General features: G+C 37.8%; 2 protein-coding genes and 1 long non-coding RNA gene across 8 annotated transcripts in view; 2 read left to right on the forward strand and 1 right to left on the reverse strand.

The window, feature by feature from the left end:
- phldb2a (pleckstrin homology-like domain, family B, member 2a) overlaps nt 1-7,325 on the forward strand; it is a 53,564-nt gene extending 46,239 nt beyond the window's left edge. For all 6 annotated transcript variants that reach the window (XM_022681509.2, XM_049468602.1, XM_049468603.1 and 3 more), the window contains 3 exons: nt 809-1,028; nt 3,181-3,266; nt 3,391-7,325. In XM_022681509.2, coding sequence (XP_022537230.2) covers nt 809-1,028; nt 3,181-3,266; nt 3,391-3,531 — 447 coding nt within the window. In that variant the 3' untranslated portion in view covers nt 3,532-7,325. The remainder of the gene's footprint in view (nt 1-808; nt 1,029-3,180; nt 3,267-3,390) is intronic.
- The window catches only part of LOC125784827 (uncharacterized), a 45,718-nt gene extending 38,393 nt beyond the window's left edge, over nt 1-7,325 (forward strand). Inside the window, exon 2 of the long non-coding RNA XR_007427426.1 lies at nt 6,741-7,325. This is a non-coding gene — a long non-coding RNA (uncharacterized LOC125784827). The remainder of the gene's footprint in view (nt 1-6,740) is intronic.
- An 11,010-nt stretch (nt 7,326-18,335) lies between these two features.
- On the reverse strand, nt 18,336-22,278 carry si:ch211-244c8.4 (APC membrane recruitment protein 2). Its single transcript, XM_007229771.4, has one exon. It carries the CDS (start codon nt 22,041-22,043, stop codon nt 19,650-19,652), a length of 2,394 nt encoding a protein of 797 aa, XP_007229833.3. The 5' UTR covers nt 22,044-22,278; the 3' UTR covers nt 18,336-19,649.
- Nucleotides 22,279-24,109: the final 1,831 nt, after the last annotated feature.

Raw genomic sequence — 24,109 nt, forward strand, 5'->3', positions numbered from 1 at the left:
CTGTCCCCTTAATATACATTCTGAAACAAGATACACAAGGTTAATTTTTTAATATAGACTACAGATACACTGAAAAAAATGATGAGTAAAATTTACTTGAAAAACGTTTTGCAACTTTCTGCATTCGCTTTTTTTAAGTAAATTTAAATTAAACTCTGTTTCAAGACTTAAATGTTACACAGAGTAAATAAGTGAACTGAACTTCAGTCAATCCTTTCTTTTAGTAAACTTTACTTCATTTATTTTTACTGAATCAATCCTTTCTTTTAGTGAACTTTACTTAACTACTACATACAAGATTACCTAATTACAATTACTTAATTTATACAATATTTAATAATAGTAGTTAAAGCACATATATTACACTATCTAAACACATGGATAGCATGTGCTGAGACAGTGTAATATGTGTGTTTTAACTAAAAATATTTAAATTTTAGGAATAATAATATATTATGTTTCATAAATTATTTGAGTAATATTGTATAATTTAAGTAAATGTAATTAGGTAATATTGTATGCAGAAATGAAGTAAAGTTTACTAAAAGAAAGGATTGACTGAAGTTCAGTTCTCTTATTTACTTTGTGTAACATTTAAGTCTAGAAACTGAGTTGAAGTTACTTAAATTTATCTGAAATTAAATTTACTTAAAAAAAAGCAAAAGCAGAAAGTTGTGAAACTTTTTTTTATATATAATTTCTTTATTGAGCTACAACAATACAAAGACTCAGAAAGGATGGGGCGGACCCAAAACATAAACTTGTTCTATAATTTTCTAACATTTTTATCTGACTTTTGACCCCACAGACTCGTCCGCTGACCCGTTATCTGCCGGTGAGGAAGGATGACTTTGACCTGCGGGGTCACATAGAGGCAGCGGGACATCACCTGGACACCTGTTATCACCTGGCCATCACTGATAAGACCTGCCGCGGGTTTCTGGTTAAAATGGGGGGAAAAATCAAGACCTGGAAGAAGCGCTGGTTTGTGTTTGACCGTAACCGCAGGACCCTGGCGTATTATGCAGGTTAGGACACGCCTTCACTTTCTCTGTGTCCACACAGTGGCTTGCAAAAGTATTCATACCCTTTGAACTTTTACACATTTTGTCACCTTACAACCACAAACTTATCTATCTTTTTAAATTATATTATATATATATATATATATATATATATATATATATATATATATATATATATATATATATAGTTGAGATTTTAAGAGATAGACCAACACAAAGTAATGCATAAAGTGTGAAGTGAAATGAAAATAATACATTTAAAAACTAAATAATTCTCAAATAAAAATCTGACAAGTGTTACGTGCAAAAGTATTCAGCCCCCTTTACTCTAAAATCCCTAAATAAAATCCAGTGCAATCAACTGCCTTCAGAAATCACTTTAACAGAGTCCAGCGGTAGTCTCAGTATAAATACACCTGTTCTGTGAAGGCCTCTGTGGTTTGTTGTGGTTTGAGAACACTAGTGAACAAACAGCATCATTAAGACCAAGAAGGAACTTACCTGACAGGTCAGAGATAAAGTTGTGGAGATCTTTAAAGCAGAGTTAGATTATAAAAACATATACTAAGCTTTGAGCATCCGAAGAAGCACCATTCAATCCATCATCCTTAAAATAGAAAACAGTATTCTACACCCGCAAACCTACCAAGACCTGGCCGTTCACCCAAACTGACAGATCAAGCGAGGAGAGCACTGATCAGAGAAGCAGCCAAGAGGCCGATGGTCACTCTGGAGGAGCTGCAGAGATCCACAGCTCAGGTGCGAGAGTCTGTACACAGGACAAATACCAGAAGTCGTGCACTCCACAAATCTGGATTTGATGGAAGAGTGGCAAGAAGAAATACATTGTTAAAATAAACTGTTTTAACATTGAAACCTATGGGGATGGGTGGAGTTACACAGCTTTCTGAAATCAAACAGCAGGGGGCGCCAGACCTGTGGGGGCTTCACTTTAGAGAGACGATGCTCTGTCCAGCTATATACAGTCTATGATCCAGATATACACAGACTATACTGTAAACCAGGGATGTCCACATTTTTTTGTTGGGGGCCAGAAGGAGAAATATATTTGAAGTCACGGGCCACAGACTCTGTAATAAAACAAATAATTAAATATACCACTTTAAATAATACTTTTTCCTGATTATTTCATTTACACACTATTTTACTTGACTTACTATCTTTATCTTTGACAGTGTTGTGTAAACTAAGATTTTTCAAATTGATGTTTAATTTCATGATGTCTCTTAATATTAAACTCCTTAATTACGGCAACTTTTAGACTCTTTGGCCCGTTTTTCTGCGCTAGAAATGCGCACTCTCTCCGCTTTTAGACTCTTTGGTCCGTTTTTCTGCTCTAGAAATGCGCACTCTCTCCACTTTTAGACTCTTTGGCCCGTTTTTTTGAGCTAGAAATGCGCACTCTCTCCACTTTTAGACTCTTTGGTCCGTTTTTCTGTGCTAGAAATGCGCACTCTCTCCACTTTTAGACTCTTTGGCCCGTTTTTTTGAGCTAGAAATGCGCACTCTCTCCGCTTTTAGACTCTTTGGCCCGTTTTTCTGAGCTAGAAATGCGCACTCTCTCCGCTTTTAGACTCTTTGGACCGTTTTTCTGCGCTAGAAATGCACACTCTCTCCGCTTTTAGACTCTTTGGCCCGTTTCTGACACCTAGCGTTCAAACTTTGAATCTCACATTATAAAAACCTGCTTAACAGCGGGCCAACTTTCATTCTATTTCTAAAATACCTCGCGGGCCGCTCCAAAAAAGGAAACGGGCCTCAAATGGCCCACGGGCCGTAGTTTGGACACCCCTGCTGTAAACCAACCACAGTTATTAACCATGAAATCAGGCATGCAGGGACCAATCTCAACCACAAGGCAGCAGCATTGAGCTTTGCCCTCTAAACAAAAATGGAGAACACTGCAGTGGTGCACTCAAATTCAGAGCAAGCTCCCAACATCTGTGCTTTAGAGAACCATATGTACATTTTCACAGTTTATCAAATGCCATTCTTCCTATGGTTTTCTGTATTTTTATATTAATGATCTATTTTTAATCATTCTGCTTTAAAATAATAATAATAATAATAATAATAATAATAATAATAATTCTTCTGCTAAGAAATTGTGGTCTTTTTTTTTTTATCCCTGTAGATAAACACGAAGCAAAGATGAAAGGTGTCATCTATTTCCAGGCCATAGAGGAGGTGTATTATGACCATCTAAAGAATGCACATAAGGTGAGCCTCTCATGAATAACATAAAGCTTTTTTTTTGTATTGTTTAACTTCATTTAAAAACCTAAATTTCCACTGACTGTATATTTCTTTCCTTATTTTCTCTGTGGAATAAACGCGCACTCAGAGCCCGAACCCCTCGCTGACGTTCAGCGTGAAGACACATGATCGGGTGTATTACATGGTGGCTCCCTCCCCCGAGGCCATGCGGATCTGGATGGATGTGATCGTCACGGGAGCCGAGGGTTACACACATTTTCTGGTGTGAACAGCAGCCTTCCTAGACCACACACACACACTGCCATCCCCAGCATCCACAGTGATTCACCGTGATTTGTTTAGCTCATGGAAAGGGCATCATTCTCAGTACTGGAGACAAACGCTTTTATACTCTATATATTAAAATATGTTGTTATAACAGGCATATGTATGAACTGACGTTATAAAGACCTGAGAAAAGCATAGCAGACATTTACAGGTACTGGAATAGTGTGTGGCTGGAACCTGCACACCCTGACCCATTTTCTTAAGTTTCAGGGTGAAACTCTAGATGGATCATTCTTCGTGACACAGATATGGTGCTTTTGCCCTACTTTGCTTCTTTTAATGGGCAATTAGAGCATTTTGGGTGGTCATGAATTGGATATACCTCAGAAATGCATGGTTTGATGAAAGCTACAGGTAAGCTAAGGGTAATTGCTGATCAGTGAGAGTCAATTACTAAAAACTGTAATTGTTGAAATAACACAGCCTTTTATACATCACAAGCAATATTTTTTTATAGTATACTATTTTTTTTTTTTTTTTAGCTATGGTGCCTGCATGGGGTGACAGAACATCCTGCAGCAGAGTGTTGTTTAATGCTGAGCTTATTTTAACATCACAAAAGTCACAATATTGAGCTCCTGGTCTAAGCTAGGCCTGTTGGAAGCAGATAAATCACTAATGTTTCAGGACAAAGACTATTAACTGATGCAGGAGCATGCCAGGGGTTTAGTGCTGTTTCGGTAAGGTCTGTCCTGGAAGGAAATCGTTTCTTTTGTGCCTCAGGAACACAAGACCAAAAACAAAAAAAGTGTAACACCAAAGATGTTTATTTGTATCTGTACAATATGAATGTAAGGCAGGATTTATTGGCATACTTAAGATTTTATTATCTGGTTGCCACAAATGCTAATCTGCTAATCAGGTTTGTACATTTATACAGTATTTTGATATTTAGATCTTTTTAATCCAGTATGTTATCATAACCCTTTTCTGTTTTTGGTGAAATTGTAATATTTGTCCATCACCAGCAGAGGGCTACACTCACTCTATTTGCACAATGATTCCAACAAAAAAAAACATTTTTTTTTATAAGCTTCTGTTTAATTGATCGTAGGTGCAGAAGAAAAGCTCCTTTTATAAAAAGGAAACATGTGTTTTGTTGATATTCTATTTTACAATTATAATTAGACTAGCATATACAATACAGTATAAGGAGTGTAGTTACTATGTTTTTGTTCACGACTGCCTTAAAAGTGTTAATTCAGTCATTCTCAGACGTTATCAGTACTATGTCAAATAGTGATGAACAATATGAACAATATGGGCTCTGAGGTGACATCACTTAAAGCTAATAACAGAGTTACTATAAGGCAGGGGTGTCCAAACTTTTTTTTTGTTGGGGGCCAGAAGGAGAAATATATTTGAAGTCACGGGCCACAGACTCTGTAATAAAACAAATAATGAAATATACCACTTTAAATAATACATTTTCCTGATTACTTTCATTTACACACCATTTTACTTGACTTAATATCTTTATCTTTGACAGTGTTGTGTAAACTAAGATTTTTCAAATTGATGTTTAATTTCATGATGTCTCTTAATATTAAACTCCTTAATTACAGCAACTTTTAGACTCTGTTTTTCTGTGCTAGAAATGCGCACTCTCTCCGCTTTTAGACTCTTTGGCCCGTTTTTCTGCGCTAGAAATGCGCACTCTCTCCGCTTTTAGACTCTTTGGCCTGTTTTTCTGCGCTAGAAATGCGCACTCTCTCCGCTTTTAGACTCTTTGGCCCGTTTTTCTGCGCTAGAAATGCGCACTCTCTCCACTTTTAGACTCTTTGGCCTGTTTTTCTGCGCTAGAAATGCGCACTCTCTCCACTTTTAGACTCTTTGGCCCGCTTTTCTGTGCTAGAAATGCGCACTCTCTCCACTTTTAGACTCTTTGGCCTGTTTTTCTGAGCTAGAAATGCGCACTCTCTCCGCTTTTAGACTCTTTGGCCTGTTTTTCTGCGCTAGAAATGCGCACTCTCTCCGCTTTTAGACTCTTTGGCCCGTTTTTGTGCACTAGAAATGCGCACTCTCTCCGCTTTTAGACTCTTTGGCCCGTTTCTGACACCTAGCGTTCAAACTTTGAATCTTTGACCTGCTTAACAGCGGGCCAACTTTCATTCTATTTCTAAAATACCTCGCGGGCCGCTCCAAAAAAGGATACGGGCTGCAAATGGCCCGCGGGCCGTAGTTTGGACACCCCTGCTATAAGGGCTAAGCAGATGTGTCTGCCAGCAATGTGTTGGCAAAGATGAATTATTACAACACTGTAGTTTGACAGCAGCAGCCTGAAGGAGTGTGCTGGATTACTGACAGCTCAGTGTCTGCTTTAATCTCAGAGCAGTGTGATTTAATTCATACACAAAACTATAAAAGACATTTAGAGGGAAATTCCAGGATTTTAGTGCATTTCAGGGGTGGTCTCTTCTGAAAATTTGATTTTCAATTTGATCATTTTTAGTCATATATTTATTAAATACAGGTAATAGACTATCAAAAGGTTTGATTAATCAAGCTCAGACATCAAAGCAGTATTTAAATTAGATTATGCAATATATTTGGTAACTTACAGTAACAGGGTTGTGAGTAACAGGGTTGTAAATCTATGCTAAGTTGTGGTTTACCCCAGGAACAGATGCTAACTGTAACATTTAGCTATGTATACAAGATCAAGCACAAACATGGTTATATAAGTATATAAAGTAAATTTTGACTCTACTCATTATTAGTCTTACAATATGAGTAACAGGGTTGAGTTCACTGAGTGACACAAACAACCTGGACAAACATATTTAGAAAAAAACCTGTTATAAAATTGTTAGAGCACTTACTCTTGGTTTTGCCATGTGGGCAGAAAATGTCCTTGTGATGTCACTTCCTTTGTGCCAGTAGACAGTAATATTTTTAACTCTTTCTCTGCAGGTAAAATTCCTTATGGTAACAGGGTTGAGCGCATGTTGTGGGACACGACTTAATATCATAAAAACTGTAACATGCAAAACAATGTAGACCAAAGAAGTTGTTTTCATGAGTAAAGGAGATGCAGATCAACAATATACAAGAGGAAGTCATTTATTTAGAGCTTATTTTAATTGTTAAATTTGCCAAAGGAGTTGGTCACCCAATGAGTGGGACAAGAGAAAACGGCCATTTTTTGAGGTGCTCCAAAGGTATTCGGTCTTTTGAATAATATCTAAGGAGCTTATTTTTCCACCATATTTTACAGTTTGTTTTATAACAAGTACATTTTTCACAAAAAATAGTCATTTAGATATTTTGGATATGTACATTTGAAATTTAAGAGGTGGGACAGGAAAATCCTGGAATGTCCCTGAACAGTATTTAAACTGTAATCAGACAGGTAGGAAGGTGGTACAGACTGTAGTTAATATACTATATTATATTACCCGTCAGTGGTGCTAGGATTAAAGTGAGTAAACGTGTATTAAACAGTGTTATGGAGCGTATAGACTGGAGCAGGATTAAATGGTACAGGCTGTTAATGGCTGACTCTACTCTGACTCTAAAGGTTTTATTACTCAGACAACAGCACACATGCCTTTAATTATTTAATATGTATTGCAATGTTTTTGTAATCAGATTTGTTTGTAGTTTTAATCAGTTGTATTAAATGCATCATCATCATTTTTGTAATGATGTTAAAGTATGTTTTATTCCTGGGCAGATTCTGCTCTGTTGAAATATAATCCTATAATAAAGTCCTATTCAACATCATGTTACAAATTTGCGTGTCATAATCATCAATTTAAACAATATCATTTAGTTAATGACCAAGGATTCTGTATAATTAAATATGTAACATACATACACATTTTGTGACCTGCATAGTGCACTACTTAGATAGTAGTGTGTAATTTGGGATAAAAGCTCTGTGTTTTCGTCCTTCATGGTGTGAGAACATGTCTCATTATGAGCATGATTCTGCAAGTGTTTTTATGTCTTTGTGGATGGATGATATTGTCAAAACCTGTGGTAGGTTAATCTCAATTTTGTAAAAATAAAAATATGCAGATACATGTGGACGTGGCCAGAGTATTATACAAATGACATTTCTTTTTAATGTTTTAAATTACATTAAGTTCTGGTTCTCTAAAGAAAAAATCATACAGCTCTGGATAAAAAAAATAAGAGACCATTCTTTGATTTTACCAAATTGAATATAATCAAGAGGAAGATGGCTATCCAAAAGCAGTGTGTAAGACTGGTGGAGGAGAACATGATGCCAAGATGCATGAAAAAAACTGTGATTAAAAACCAACCAGGGTTATTCCAACAAATATTGATTATTTCTGAACTCTTAAAATGTTATAATATTAACTTGTTTTCTTTGTATTATCTCTACATCTTTTTTTTTTCTTATTTCAGCTAATTTTCTGCAAATAAATGCTCTAAACATTCTTATTTGGAAAACAACAATGTTTATTTTACTCAAACATAAACCTATAAACAGCAAAATCAGAGAAACTGATTCAGAAACTGAAGTGCTCTCTTATTTTATTTTTTTTTCCTGAGCTTTATATGTTACTCTCATTAAGAATCAATATACACTTAATATATTTTTTTAAGTTTTAAAGTATTTTTAGGTATTTAAAGATATCCCAGTTTTCTGTGAGAATAATCAGCTATGCGAAATAAAGGAATGTTTTTAAAGTCATTCAGTATTAAATAATGTAATAGAAAGCGATGTAATGTAATGATATTCGACAAAAATACACAATGAAAGACTCAGCTGTGTTTTTAAATGTAGTATAAGGAATGTGTGTGTGGTTATAGTTGTGGTTGCTTGCTGCGTGTGTGTGTGTGTGTGTGTGTGTGTGTGTGTGTGTGTGGTTATAGTTGTGGTTGCTTGCTGCGTGTGCGTGTGTGTGTGTGTGTGTGTGTGTGTGTGGTTGTGTGTAGATGTCACGTTTGGTTAATGTATAGTTAGTCAGCCGTTTATCCGCTCCCTCACAAAGCCAGCAGCAACCTCCCATCTGAAACTGTGACCCAATTAATTCATTATAAACACAATTACCACTGTCTCCATGTCCATCTCCATCTGTCTCACCCACTAACGAACCCTCCATCTCCTGTCTCACTGCAGAAACATGGAGTAAAATATCCAGGATGAATACTGTTCATGAATACTTCATTTCTATTAATCCCGGAGTACTTTCTGTAGCCAGTATGAGATTATATTTTAGTGTACTTCATACTAGGGCCACACCCCTCTTCTCTTTTAGCCTCCTATTGGCTGACCTTGTGTGGTTGCCATAGAGATTTTTTTTTTCAGTGGAGCATAGATAATTAGACAAACATGCTGATAATAGTAGAGTGCATTTACACACTGGGGGGCATACACACACACACACACACCCCTGACTCATTTACTATGACCCCCTGACCTGTTTTACAGCTGGAAAACTGTTCATGCAAATACAGTCTCTCTGCCTGGACTGGAATAAGCAGAACTGTCGATGGTGTTTGTCCTTTTAGTGTTCAAATATATAAAAACATATTAAAAACTATTGATATAAAAAATAAATCAGTGCAATTTTCTTATTTTTATCATTTTACATCATATTTCTTAGTTTTTTATTATTCAACCCTTTTGTTATTGACCCGTTTTAAAGATTGAAGATCTTGTAAAAATTGTTTAAAGTATTTTTTTTGTATGAAATTTCTTCTGCTTGCATTAATCAGTGTAATCAACATAAAAAAATAAAATGGTTCATCTCACATCTTTGCAAAAACTAAAACAAAAACAAAATTGCAATGTTATGTTTCAACGTTATGTAGAACTAATTTTTTTATGTTGGTCTTTTAAAAGTAACAAAGTAGTGAAACTGTATTTTTTTAATGAAACGTGTGTGTTTTATCCTAATTGAACATTTACCTGTTAGAGGTAAGGAACACCACTGCACTAAATATTTATAGAATAATTAGTAATGGAGTTAGTAAATAAATATTCACACTGATTGTTAGGAATTTAATTTTTTTGGTTTTAGACATCTTTTGGATGATTAAACATGCACCAGGTTAATATGATAAATGAACATAATAGGAGGGTTAAATACACAATATGCTGGGTTTTTGGTTTTACTGATACTTAAACATTCAAATACAATGTTAATCACATAAACCCATATCATATATCACCATTTGTCTGAAACCTCTTTAGATAAGAGTTTTTTTCAGTCATAATGCCAAGCTCTAGTCTGATTTATGTTTTTTGGAAAGATTGGATGCTTACAGTCTGGACTGCATTAGCTTTTCAAAAGTCACTTGTGTCACTGTAATGTAAAAAAAACAGATTCCCACTTTCCCACATTCCCCTGGGGGATTTTAACGAGGATGGCTGTGAATGTGAGCATATGTCGATCATGTTAACCCTCACAGTTAATCCTGTGTCAGTAATTTCATCCATTGCACACGAAACACTCTGTGCGTGTGTGACGGCACATAAAACATCTGCTGCTTTTGGTGCCCAGCTTTGGTTAAAAGCCTGCAATAAGTAATGCAGAGAAAATCCTGCTTAATTTTCATATAGTACACAATCAACACCTACCATCTATCAGCTATGACTGAGTTGCAATAGTTCCATGTGCTTCTGTCATTCACAAATTAACACAGAATCTATAGGCATGAAAAAGTAAAACTACGTAAAACTAGAACACCTGATAAAATACAATTTATACTTATATTTTTATATATTTACAGAGGAACATTTTAGTTTAATTTTAACATTACTGAGATATATTTAACTTTTCAAAATAAAAGTTAAATATCATTATCAGAAATTCTATTATCTATTGAGGAAAATGTTCGGACACCTACACATTTATTTGCACTTTGAATGCCTTCAATTATTATCAGGTACAGCACATCAGCTGCAGATAATTACAATACAAACATATACACACTAAGAAAAGTAAGTACAGATTTGTACTTAAAAGAGTATAAAGCTTGTCTCTGGGGCTGTACCTTATATTGAGGTACAAAAACTTTCACCTTTCAGTGAAAGTCCTTTTTTGTACCCGAATTTTTTGCGCCAGTAAAGATTATAAAGATTATAAACATTATCATTAACTAAATATGGCTCAAAAACTTGATCCAAAATTGTCTGGCTTTCAAATAAAAAATGTGCAATTAAAATATATATATAGTTTATCAGTACAGTGATACAGAATACTGAATGTACCTTTGGCTGCAGGTTAAATGGTACAAATTTGTACTTATTGCTGTTAGAAATGACTTTGTACTTCAGAGGGAACAAATCTGACCCTGTAAAGACCAATATTGTACCTTTGAGGGAACAATTATAAAGAGTGTACCTTCGAGTACAAAAATGTACTCATATCGTACCTCTGTTTTTTAGAGTGCACTAGAATACTCTAAAAAATAGAATCCTAGTAAAATCATGTGTGGTAAGTATTTACAAGACTGCAACAAGACGTCTTTAGAGATTCCAGTCATGTTTCTGGTGGAAATGTACAAAAAAATCTTTTAAACAATAGAGCACAAGCACACGTTCTTAAAACACCCCTCACAGCTGTTTGGTTCTGTAAAGAGTTCACATATTATTTATTTATGATGTCCATGTAATAATTAACATTATCCTTTTTTTTGTTTGTTTGTTTTTTAAACTGACCACCTTCCCTAAACAGACAAGAAAACAGGAACACACTGCAACTATAACAAGACTCCTGTGATTTTATTTTATTCTAACATTTAAGAGTTTAATAGAAGCAAGACTTCTTCTTTTTAAGCTAAAGAAACTGATAACTAACAAAATACATCCACAACACAATTACTCACAGGAATTACACTGACACTCTTATATCCAGAGGTGGAAAGTAATGAATTACATTTACTCACATTACTGTAATTGAGTAGATTTTATGAGTAATTTGTCATTTTTAAAGTAGTTTTTAAAATAGATAATTTTACTTTACTCAAGTACATTTTGACACAAGTAATTTACTTCACTACATTGGAAAACTCCCAATTACTGAGTAAGAAATAAAATCCTGGAAAAACAATTAAAAAATTTAATAAAATTGGCACGGATGCTCGCGTGTGGAATGACGAGGCAGTAACGTCCTCATGCAATACAAACTGTTCCCCGCCAGACAGAGCTGCAGCTTTCAAAACTTCCACATCAAACCTGAGAAAGCATGTGGTGTAAGTATTTTTAAATTAAGTACTTTTTACTCGAGTAGATTTTTCGATTGGTACTTTTACTTTTACTTGAGTAGAAATTTCGCAAAGTAAATGTACTTTTTCTTAATTTTAGTTGTTTAGTACTTTTTCCACCTTTGCTTATATCTGATGTTACATTAGTAGATGTATTGCTTGTGTCTTTTTTAGTGTGGATTTGTCCTAAATTAATCAGTTATCTTTAAATAAATTTGGGTTATATCATCAGTATTTTAGATTCATATGACAAATCTTATTATCTTATTATATTAGCATTACAAATACATGAGAAATTCAGAATCGTGATTGGCTGTTAACGATAGAGTAAAGAACAGTTTGATATTTATTAGGTAATGCATTATTGAGTGTTCTTTAAAATCCATCCATCATCAGGCAGCAGTTTGCAGTGATGCTCAGACTTTAACAGAGCTAAAGTGCTTTAAAAGCTGCTCATCCATTTATATGTTACCAAGTAATGTACTCAATTCATTAGTCAATCAGTTACTACAACACGTTCAAGTAGAGGTGCTGCTGCACAATGATTCCTGCTGTTTCTGAATGATGCTCAGCTAATACACTTTATTTGTTGAAGGGATTTAACAAGCTTTTCAAATGTGCAATCACTAAATGCTTCTCTTTTAAGCTTAATGTATCAATGTATGCAGAATACGGCCTTTTATAAAATGTAACCTATAAAAATGCAAAGCTATAGGTACCCATTAATTAGTTAATTGATAGCTGGTATTGATATTGGTACTCTGTATACTCAGACTTCTCGAGTCTCCCTTTAATTATTATTAATAAGCTTTTTTTTCTGCAATCGCGTGTGTGAAAAAAGAGAAAGGGAGAGAAAATCGCTCCCCTCATGTGCGTATACATGAAGAGCATGCAAAACAGAGAAGGTTCTGATTGGCCTGTTCTCTGCAAAGAGTCTGTGAGCTAGCCAATCAGTTTTTAGTGTGGGGCGGGCAAAGTTTTTTCCCCTTTCTGGATGTGATGCGTTCAGGAGCATCATGGCTCCCATCTAAACTCATTTCACCTCTCCACTGTACAGTTTGTAATAGTGATTTTAATAGTGATTGCCCACAGGGTACTAAATGATTGCAAAAGGCATATAGGAATAGTGGCCTTTACATTGCAGGACAGACAGAGATTAGGACAAAAATGTCAGAGTAGTTTATCAAAAGCTTATGAAAAAAAAAACATCCAGGTATTTAGCATGTATAAACCCCTCTACTATCTCTTTACTGCTACTATTGGCCTTTAACCTAAAGTAAATCTTGACTAAAGAAGTTCAGTTAAGGAAAGTTATTAGTAATGATTTATGAGGGGATTATCAGTAATAAATTGTACGTGTCTGCTAAAAAAAACCTCTTAATTACTGCAGGACAACCCAGTTTCTAGGGTGTATATTCTACAAACCTGAGCCTAATTTCATCTTGATAGTAAAGAGAGAGTAATCCATCTTTTCATATGCTGACATGCCAAATATCACCACACGATATTTCTAGAAAACTAAAAGCTGATATTCTGCAAACAAAAAAATGGATGCAACTTAAAGTGTCCACAAACAAATAGTGCAAATCTATTAACCTATCATCATCAACCATTTAATAATTTATCAATTGTTTAAAATGTTTATTTGAGTGAAGCAGACTAAATACTGAATGAGATCTGAGACCACAACTGCCCAAGAGTTGCACATCTGAACTGGACTAAACTAATCAGAAAGTAGAACTTCTAAAAGAGGAAGTTGCCCCAGGACCCCATGTAAATATACTCTCATTTTAGACCAGGAATTAAATATATGTAAGGAATGTATTAGGAGTTTTGATCGGTTGCTTTATTGGTATCACATTGGTGTTCTTTTCTAAAAGTAGAATTAATCTGTGTGTTAAACAACTGTTACACAATGCATGACAAAAGTCATGGGATAGTCTTATGTAGTTAATCATGTGTGTTGGGGAACAGCTTATATAGGTAACATTTCTCAATCCACTGGGTCATATATGTGTACCAGGAATACATCACGGATTGCTGGATTAGCCTTCTTGCTAACGCGAATATTAACAGTTTGAGAACGAGAGGCCATAAGCACAAACTCATCATTCCCATCATTAATAAGGTCTCTGACTGAAGCATGAAGTGTCATGAAGAGGCAAGGCAGGGTGGGCTGACTGGGTGAAAAATAAGCACTCTTTAGAATCTGTAACCATAGAAACTTACTAGGAGGTCAAAGTGCATATGTGTTAGCAGGTCTGCTTTTGGATAGAGCTCTTACTCTCCTAACACCTCTAACTAACTACCTTCTACTACCAGATCAGGAGAATCTTTCACTATCTTTAATAAACTCCTGAAGACTGAGCTCTTCAAAGAGCACTTACTCTCCTAACACCTCTAACTAACTACCTTCTACTACCAGATCAGGAGAATCTCTCACTATCTTTAATAAACTCCTGAAGACAGAGCTCTTCAAAGAGCTCTTACTCTCCTAACACCTCTAACTAACTACCTTCCACTACCAGATCAGGAGAATCTCTCACTATCTTTAATAAACTCCTGAAGACAGAGCTCTTCAAAGAGCACTTACTCTCCTAACACCTCTAACTAACTACCTTCTACTACCAGATCAGGAGAATCTCTCACTATCTTTAATAAACTCCTGAAGACAGAGCTCTTCAAAGAGCACTTACTCTCCTAACACCTCTAACTAACTACCTTCTACTACCAGATCAGGAGAATCTCTCACTATCTTTAATAAACTCCTGAAGACAGAGCTCTTCAAAGAGCACTTACTCTCCTAACACCTCTAACTAACTACCTTCCACTACCAGATCAGGAGAATCTCTCACTATCTTTAATAAACTCCTGAAGACAGAGCTCTTCAAAGAGCACTTACTCTCCTAACACCTCTAACTAACTACCTACTTCTAACCCCATTTCCTTCTTCCCCTTCTTCACTCCTCTATCCCTTTATTTCCCTTTGATCTCCTTTAAGCCCTATATAAAGATGTTTTATCTTTAACTTTTATTACTTTTGTACTTGACTATTGTAAGTCACTTTGGACAAAAGCGTCTGCCAAATGTAATATAATGTAATGTAATGTAATGTAATGTAGCAGTGGTGTTCCTTTCTAAAATCCTCTGTAATATCCAAATGCTATCATCATCAACTACAAATCGGCCCAAACTTTAGCAGTTTCAGCAGACAGTTTGAAACTCTTCATTTAGTCTGGTGTATATGGTGACAGATTCCACTGTATTCTATGATTCCCTCAAGATACAAGATTGAGTTCTAGCTGAATCCAAGGCTAATCTTACAGTGCAAATTATTGGATAGAGACAACTTTAGCATTTTCTCTAACAAGCTTTAAAGAGAAAGAACTAGTCTGAGATTCAAAAAGGTCTTTCATCTTCCACTGGGGACCCCAGGCGTTGGCTCATCTGTAAACAGAGCAGGTTTGCATTAACAGTTGCCCGTTCTTACTGGTGCAGTTCAGGCCACCAGGCAGCGAGAGCCGCGTGGTTCTCCAGCTAAACACTCCGTTCTCTTCCCAGTTTCACAGCCCTGGGCTTTAGTCAATGAACAGAGCTTTGTTTGTGCTGTGTGGCTGCAGAATCTCATCTATAAATATCAATTCTTTGTTTCTTGATTTGCTTTTAGAAAGAAGTACACTCCTCCTCCCTTCCGGCTTGCCCCATGACTGCTGATCAGACCCCAAATCTCTCCCTGTGACTCCAGATCGTCTCTGACTCTAAATAATATCTAACCACAGTATTTCATACACCACTATAACAATACGACAGGTTTCACACAGCTAGAACGGAGCTGAACTGGATGCACCACCTATTACATACTCTAGCCTACTCCTATCAGCCCATATCAATCTTTTAGTGTACCCTTGTCTATTTATTTTAACTATTTCACTCTCAGTCGGCCCCCGCTTTTCCATATCCTCCTATGCCATCTTCCATATCTGTTCTTATCTTGCTTATCTTTGCTTTATTTATGCAAATTTTCTCATGTCTCCTCTTTAATTCATTCAAATTCTGAATAAAAATTATTTAACATTTAACGCAATTATTTGCAGAAAATGAGAAACTGTCAAAATAGCGAAAAACATACAGAGCTTTTTTTAGACCTCAAAAATGCAAAGAAAACAAGCTCATATTCATTTAAACACAACAACAATACTAATGTGTGTGTAAGACTCAGAAAGACGTCAGAAATCAATGTTTTTAATTTTTAATCACAGCTTTCATGCGTCTTGCTCGCCATGCTCTCCACCAGTCTTTCACACTGCTTTTGGGTGAACTTATGTGCAAAAATTCAAGGGTGAAGCTTTGTTTAATAGCTTGTGACTATCAATCCTCTCAATTACATTCAATGGGGTCCAGGTCCAGGTCCAGGGTTCAGGAGATTGACGGGAACACAGATTTCTGACCCCTCAAAACATTGGTACTGTTGTTTTTAAATGAGTAAGAACTAGTTTTTTTTTTTACATTTATTTTTAGCATTTCCCAGTTTCTGCAAATAAATGTTCCAAATGACAATATATATACCTATAACCTAGCACATTTCAAATTGCATTGTAATCTGACCTGTTCTTATATTGCTTATCTTTGCTTTATTTATGCAAATTTTTTAATAACAAGTCAATAACAAGGTTTTCTCACAGTGATCTATTTTTACAACATTTCTGACTACAAAAGGGAGAACAGCATATTTTTGTGTAAATCAATGTGTAAATCAAAATGTAAATCAAATGTGGACAGTAAAACAGGGGTCTATTGGAATGAAGAGTCTCACCACCCCCTCTTTCTCCCATTTCTGTCGCCCCTTTTTTCTCCCATTCTCTGCTGCCATGCTTTGCCAGCTTTTCTCTCTGTATTCACTTTTATCAGTGTTGGCACTGAACTGGCTGGCTGCCTCTCAAAAACTGAAGACAACAACTGACTGCATCCAGAGCTCCTACAGAAACAAAATCAGGGTCAAGATAACGATTCCTTTAGAGACATGCTCAGATACTGCATTGTGCTTCTGCATGGCTGCAGTGTTCCTATACCATCTTATCCCACAGCCCTCTATACAAGCACTGCTGACATTCACACAGTACGCTATGGGCACAGAAAGCTTCCACAGAAGCAGCGTAAAAGTCAGGATAACCATTCATTCATTCATTCATTCATTCCTTTTGAATGCTTCTGTATGGCTGTAGTGTACCTATATCATTTTAGGCCACATCCCTCTGCCCAGGGACTGCTGACATTTATGCAGTATGCTACTGAGTTAAGAAGGCTGTTCGCCACAATGACAGGACTCTGCTGAAGCCCCTACAAAATCTGGAATAGAGAGTGTTTAAAACAGCACACTAAGATGACAATCCCAAATACTAATCCACTGAATTTACCTGGATATTCAAGAGCTGTAGAAATTGCCTAATATATAAGAGACCACTTTAAAATGGTCAGATTCTGACTATTTTTAGATATATGTTTAGTAGAATTAACATTGTTGTTTTATTCCATAAACTACTCACAACATTTATCCCAAATTATTATCCCAAAAATTAAATGTTGGCATTTACCGCAATTATTTGCAGAAAATGAGAAACTGTCAAAATAGCGAAAAACATACAGAGCTTTCAGACCTCAAAAATGCAAAGAAAACAAGCTCATATTCATTTAAACACAACAACAATACTAATGTGTGTTTAAGACTCAGAAATCAATATTTGGAGGAATTACCCTCATTTTTAATCACAGCTTTCATGCGTCTTGCCATGCTCTCCACCAGTCTTTCACACTGCTTTTGGGCAAAAATTCAAGGGTACAGCTTTGTTTAATAGCTTGTGACCATCAATCCTCTCAATTACATTCCAAGGGTTTTCAATGGGGTTCAGGTCCAGGGTTCAGGAGATTGACTGTCAATATGGAACATAGATTTCTGAACCCTCAAAACCCTTTAAACTAGTATGAACTAGTTTTCTTTTTCATTATTTCAGGTCTGAAAGCACAGCATTTTTTTTTGTTATTTTGATCATTTCCCAGTTTCTGCAAATACATGTTCCAAATGACAATATTTTATTTGGAATTTGAAAGACATTTTGTCAGTTTATAGAATGAAACAACAATATTCATTTTATTCACACATATTCCTATAACCTAGTAAATTTCAAATTGCATTGTTATCTGACACATCCTGGGTACAACTATTTTTATGATGATTTTATATATATATATACATATAAGACAATAGTCATTGTTGCATCCCACATCTGGTCACTTTCAGTCAAATGCATGCTTGCCTGCCTTAATTCACCCTCCATTAGTGACATCATCCACGTAGAGTCATCTGCATGAACAAAAAAGAAGCTACGCCATCCTACTTCTTCTTAGATAAGGAAGCCACCCCTCCCCTTCCTTCTTGAATGTGTGAACGAGGCATGCGTACATGTGTTCCACTGCAAGTGTGATTCACACGGCCATGTTTTTTGTTATACGTTAACCATCCTCCATCTCAATTCGAAAGCAACTTGTTAAAAACATAATCCGTTCTAAGTATAGTCATGTTTTATTGATTAAATAGGAAACAGAGCAACATTAAGATATACACACACGCACAAAAATAGTCCTCTAGTAGGCATGTGGACAAAGCATTTGACACTGGCAAAGGGATCTATCCATCACAAGCTTGACTGCAACCCTCATCAACCATACAGCCTTACCTATTCTGATTGTCCATGAAACAGCTAGCATTGTTCCAAGGCTTTATTTCATCAAAGCAGTCTTATCCAAATTGCCCTCCAGTCATATCGACAAGCCATCCAATACATCCGATGGGTTAGATCCATAAGCCAAAGTGTTTTTCTCTGACTGGAACTGAAATGGGCAATACAACTGACAGGCACTGTGTGATTCAACACAGTTTAAAAACAAAGAAATAGAGGAAAGGAAACATGGAAGAGGGGTGTAGAAGGAGGAGAAGGAGTGCATTTGCTCCTCTGGCTTGAAAGTAGGGCATGCGTTCTGCTACATACATTCAGAGATAATGTGAGAGATCCTGTCCTGGACTTAATGCATGTAGAGAGAGAGATTCTGCCTCTTTTCTCAAAAGCAGGAGAGTTCCAACAGAGACAAAACATGAATCCACAACATTTGCTGAAAACAAAAGACTGAGGACATCAGACACAAAAAAGTTTACAAAAATGGAAGTAACAAAGGCTACAAAAATCTCCATTAGCCGTTAAAAAAACATTGGCTTCAGTGTGGCAGGAAAAAAGCACCCTGGCGTGGTGACGTTTAAACCCCCTTTGATGGTTCAGACCTGAATAAAAACCACATGACCTGGACAAATAAGACTCCATTTTAGATTGCGTATGGAGAGCTCCCATGAGTGCAAAACATCTTACCAAGCAGTGGTTCTTGGTGTTTTGGTGGTATCCTCAAAGCCAGTGTGCACTGCTTGGCTCCTCAGGGAGGGTCTACATGGCTTCAGTTCCCAGGCGAGGGGTTGTTGTGCTTCAGCATCTGCCTTGGTTTTAACATCACGTATTACCATGGAGATAATTCCAACTGGACTTTTATGTGATCTATCTCTCTCTCTCTTTCTCTCTCTCTCTCTTCCTGGTGGTGCACATGGTATATCCACAGCATCAGTGTCTTTAACAGTGACACAATATGAATAAAAACACCCAGTATATATAGCGTGGTCGACACATGTATTTCAATTCAACTAACAGTAAAGATCCTGCTGCATTATTTTGTGAGCATATCTGCTGCAAAAGACTGAGATCGAGCCTGTCCAAACATCAGAACAGCTGCAAGTTGGAATGTTGTGTGTTTCGTTAAATAGAGAAAAAACGTCCATTATTTTTGTGTGGCAGTGGATGGTGGCTTATTGCTGGTCCGGCGAACAGGCATTTTAGATACAGGTATTTTGGAGCGTGCTGCCTCTGTTTTCCCCTGCAAAGAGTGGTACGTTGCAGTGGAACCAGGTTTCATAGGTATCTTGGACTCCCTGGGTAAACTTGTTGCCCCAATAATGGGTCGAGAGTCTAAAATATCCTCATGACTGTGGCTCAGGGTGGGGGTAACAGCTCCAGATCCAGTGGAGAAGTCACTCAGAGGTTCCTTGCTGCTGCTTTCTCGTGAGAGAGTCACCGGGCTTTCCTCTTCATGTACTGGGGTAGGAAGATTCCAGTGTCCTTCATCGCCATTGGACTGGCCATCCTTGTGGAGCTGTTTAGGCCTCCCACCACCACTTACAGGGATCTTACTGAGAGCTGCACTCTTTACAGCTGGACTTTTCTTCTCTGATTTGTAAGCAGCAACAGGTAATTGATCCTGGGCAGCAGGTTGTGGCTGCTGTGGCCGAGTGTGTACTCCCGTCTTCTCTCCTCTTGGACCGGTGGAGAACGTGGCTTGAAGTGGAGGAGATTCAGGTTCTGGTTTATGTGTAGGCCTTGCAGAGGTAGCGTGTTCTGGTATAGGTTTAGATATCACAGCTTGGGATTTGGCAGCAGGAGAAGGACCGAATTCTGAAGTTGGGCTTCTTGCTGATACTGACCCACTTTTCTCAGTTTGTGAAACGGGTGGACTTGATTTTGTTACAGGAGGCTGCTGCTGCTGCTGTTTCGTTTCGAGTTTGGCGATGGGCGCAGTGTTTCTGCTGGTTGATAATCCGAATGTCGTCACATATTTTGGTCTGGTAACTGGACCAGACGGTGCAGGTTTGGTGGATGTGGAGAATGGAGGATATTTGGGAGCTGGAGTAGTACTGTGGCTGGGTTTTGAAGGAGGTGCAGGAGTTAAGGTCAGTTTGGTTATAGAAGGTGGGGTAGGGGTTGGGGTGGACTCTGTTCTGGCCACAGAAGGAGCAGGAGGTTCTGGAGCAGACTGAACTGTGGGAGGGATGGAAGTTTCAGAAACAGTAGCAGGTTCAGGAGCAGCTGCAGGAGAAGGGGTAGGTTCGAGGGTGGGAATAGGTGTTGGTATGGGAGCAGGTTTGGTTGAAATAGTAGAGGTTGGAGTGGTCGGAGGCGTTTGCATGGGTTTTGTGCTAGGGATAGGTGAGGGTTTGGTCAATGGGACAGGGGATGGTACAGGAGTAGGAGAAGAAGATGAAGTGTCTGGTTTTGCTACAGGACTAAGGGTAGGGGCAGATGTAGGGGATGGAGTAGGTTTGACTAAAATACTAGGGCTTGGGGTGGATGCAGGGGAAAATGTAGACTTGGCAGTTGGACTGGGCATGGGTTTAGGAGACGTAGTGGAGGATGAAAAGGGTTGTGCTGTGGTTGTAGGAGAAGGTTTAGAAGAGGATGTGGAGCTAAGGGTAGGTGTAGGGGAAAGGGTAGGTTTAAGTTTGGCTGAAACAGCTGCTGATAAAGCATTGTCCTTTTTGCCAGTTACATCCGTTTCCTCCACCCGATTGCTGACTTTGGCCCATTCTGCCTCTACATCAGCAACTATATCTCCACCACTTGTCAATGTGTCAAAGCTCAAGATAGATGAAATATCTCCAAGTAGTGTGCTCAGCCTGTCATTAGCTGGCTGTTTAGCAGTTTCGCTCACCTTTGTACTGTCCTCGGAAGAAACCGGCTCATCCTGTGATGCAGGGGGTTGCTGCTCAATCTCCGAATCATCTGGAGATCGAGGCGCAGGCCTTGGAGTCAGAGTCAGGTTCTCCTTGATGATCTCCACACTGTTGGAACGGGAGGCAAGTAGGGGAGGACCAGGTTCCACCTCGTCAACCGCCTCCTTATCTTTTCCAGGCCAGCGTACACTCCCAAACAGACCCTTCAGGCCTTTCCTCTGCCGCCCAGGTCTCTGTGATTCAGTCTGTGCATACCGCTCTCCACCTCCTCCTTTACGACTTCGCCGGAGCATATTGAGAAAGCTCAGTGATTTGGCTGAAGTGATAGAAGAGATAGACTGTCTGGTTGGCGTTGTTTCCAAGTTACCGTTACCGTTACCGCTTTCGGGCTCCTCCATTGGTGCATCCTCTTTTTGACTCTCCTCCTGATCCAGGTCCATTGATTCTGCCTCCGCTTCTGGAGCCACCGACTCTGTTAATCCATCCAGCGTTTTGCTCCTCGAGGGGGGTGATTTGGGTCCTCCCTCGCTTTTGCTGCGCATAGAAAAGATGCTGGCCATGCTGCTGCCTGGTTTGCGCTTGCTGAATAGCTTCAAGGCCTTTCTTATTTTACCTGGAGGCTGAGGATCGCATGGTGGGGGCTCGCAGCTCTCAGACTGGGTATCCATATTGGTGGTCCACTGCAGCGTGTCTCTCTCTATTGTTCTCTCTCTCTCAGCGTGCCTCTAACAGAAATTAACTACAAATGATGAATTAAGGATAAATAAATAAATAGATTCCTCTCTTCACCTGTGTTTGCGCAGAATTGAACCTATTGCAAATCTGTTTCTGTTCTTGTTCTTTCCTTCTATTACAGCGCTCTCTCTCTCTCTCTCTCTCTCTCTCTCTCTCTCTCTCTGTTCCTCCCTCCTTTGCCTCCGCCCTCCTGCTCTCTCTTTCTCTCTGGCTGCTCCGGTTGGTTTCCATGGCAACTCAGGGTCTAAGCAGCTTTCGTCAGCAATGGAGCGGAGCCAAGGGCTGTCATCATCGTACTCCAGACGCTGCTCTCTCTCTCTCTCCCTTTCTCTCTCAATGTCTCTCTCTTTCTCTGTCCTCCACCTTCTCATCCTTCTCCGTCACATCCATATATCTTTCCTGCTTCATCAGTATATTGCTTTATCCCATATGTATACCAACTTGTTAGCTAACGCGTAAAGCTCAGATAAAGGAAAGCATGCTCTCATACCCTGACAAATTTACACTCAAAACATTAAATCAAAGGAAATTTGGTTTTATGTATATTATGTATATTTCCTTATTAAAAATATGCTAGATATACTGGAATTGTGATGTTTTTCAGAGTAAGACATGCAAGTTGCAAAATGCTGTTATCCAGTCATTTTTAAATGTGTATACATTTCTGAGCTTAAGCACAATTTATCATCAGGGTACTCCCTAGAATCGCACCATGTCTTTTCACATCATACATTTAAACTCTCTCTTTCTCTCTATTTTAATCAAACACAGATTACAATTTGATCTATATAGTATATATATATGAATATATACTATATTTCTGCCTCTCAATTTTTTCCATAACTGTCTCAAACACTGCTTCTGAGAGTCCCCAAGGATATGAGTAGAAGAGCACTCTCACCGCTACATCTCATTATCACTTATCTCACTCTCTCACTTTCTCTTCCTTTCTTTCTCTCATATAATCAGCATGTACTCCTAGCCAAACTGATATAACCTCTATCCTTTTACGTCCTTATTGTCTATCCATCTCACTCCTGATCTGTTTAGTATTTCCTCTTTTAAAGCAGTGTTCTCTCCTCCTTGTTTCTAGTTCATTACCACAAAACAATGAGTGCATTCATCCCACAAGTGGCGCTGTCATTGTGGCTTACCAAGCAGGGGCTACTTGCCAGAGACAGACCCCCCATGCAGGAAACATACATACAACAATCAAAACGGTAAAACATGTTCAGGATGTGAAATCGTCACAGGCTGGATCCCTGCTGCCCACTACCCGCTGTAACACATCTCTGATTTAGAGCAAATCAATTCCAGAGTTTATCCAGGAGGCACATCCATTCCATCCAGTCACAGATCAGTCAGTTCAGTTTAGGTAAACCCTTTTTTATGATACATTTATTACACCAGTGATGGGAATAACGGCATTGAAATAAACCGATGGAATATATCTGGTCCATGTCCTTTAGTAAAAGTTCATTTTGCAGAATTTGTGCACCCTTTGTTCAATTTTAAATCCATTAAATAAAAACAAAACTAATAAATAAAAGAGTGCATTTCCAACGCTCGTGAGAACTGCGACCTGCTTTCCCACCTTTAGTTTTAACAGTTCTACAAGGACTACTGGTTCATTCTTTACAAACTAACATACAGACACTCTGGCAGAAGCTGGAAAGAGACCGAATATGTCTGTGAAAGACAGAAAACGAGAAAGAGAAACTAATCCGCCTGAAACACGAGCACAAAATCTCAGTCCTACATAGTGGAGCTTTAAGACAAAAAATTATATTTTACTTTAACCTGGTAATGCAGATGTGGCCATATGTTTTAATCTTTCATTTCCTTATTTATAATCCTATTTGACAAATTTAATACACTCTAAGAAAAGTAAGTACAGATTTGTACTTAAAAGTGTATAAAGCTTGTCTCTGGAGCTGTATCTTATATTGAGGTACAAAAAAGTACCTTTCAGTGAAAGTCCTTTTTTGTACCCATGGTT

The sequence above is a fragment of the Astyanax mexicanus genome, chromosome 20, assembly GCF_023375975.1.
Source record: "Astyanax mexicanus isolate ESR-SI-001 chromosome 20, AstMex3_surface, whole genome shotgun sequence".
In the NCBI taxonomy this organism is placed as follows: domain Eukaryota; kingdom Metazoa; phylum Chordata; class Actinopteri; order Characiformes; family Acestrorhamphidae; genus Astyanax; species Astyanax mexicanus.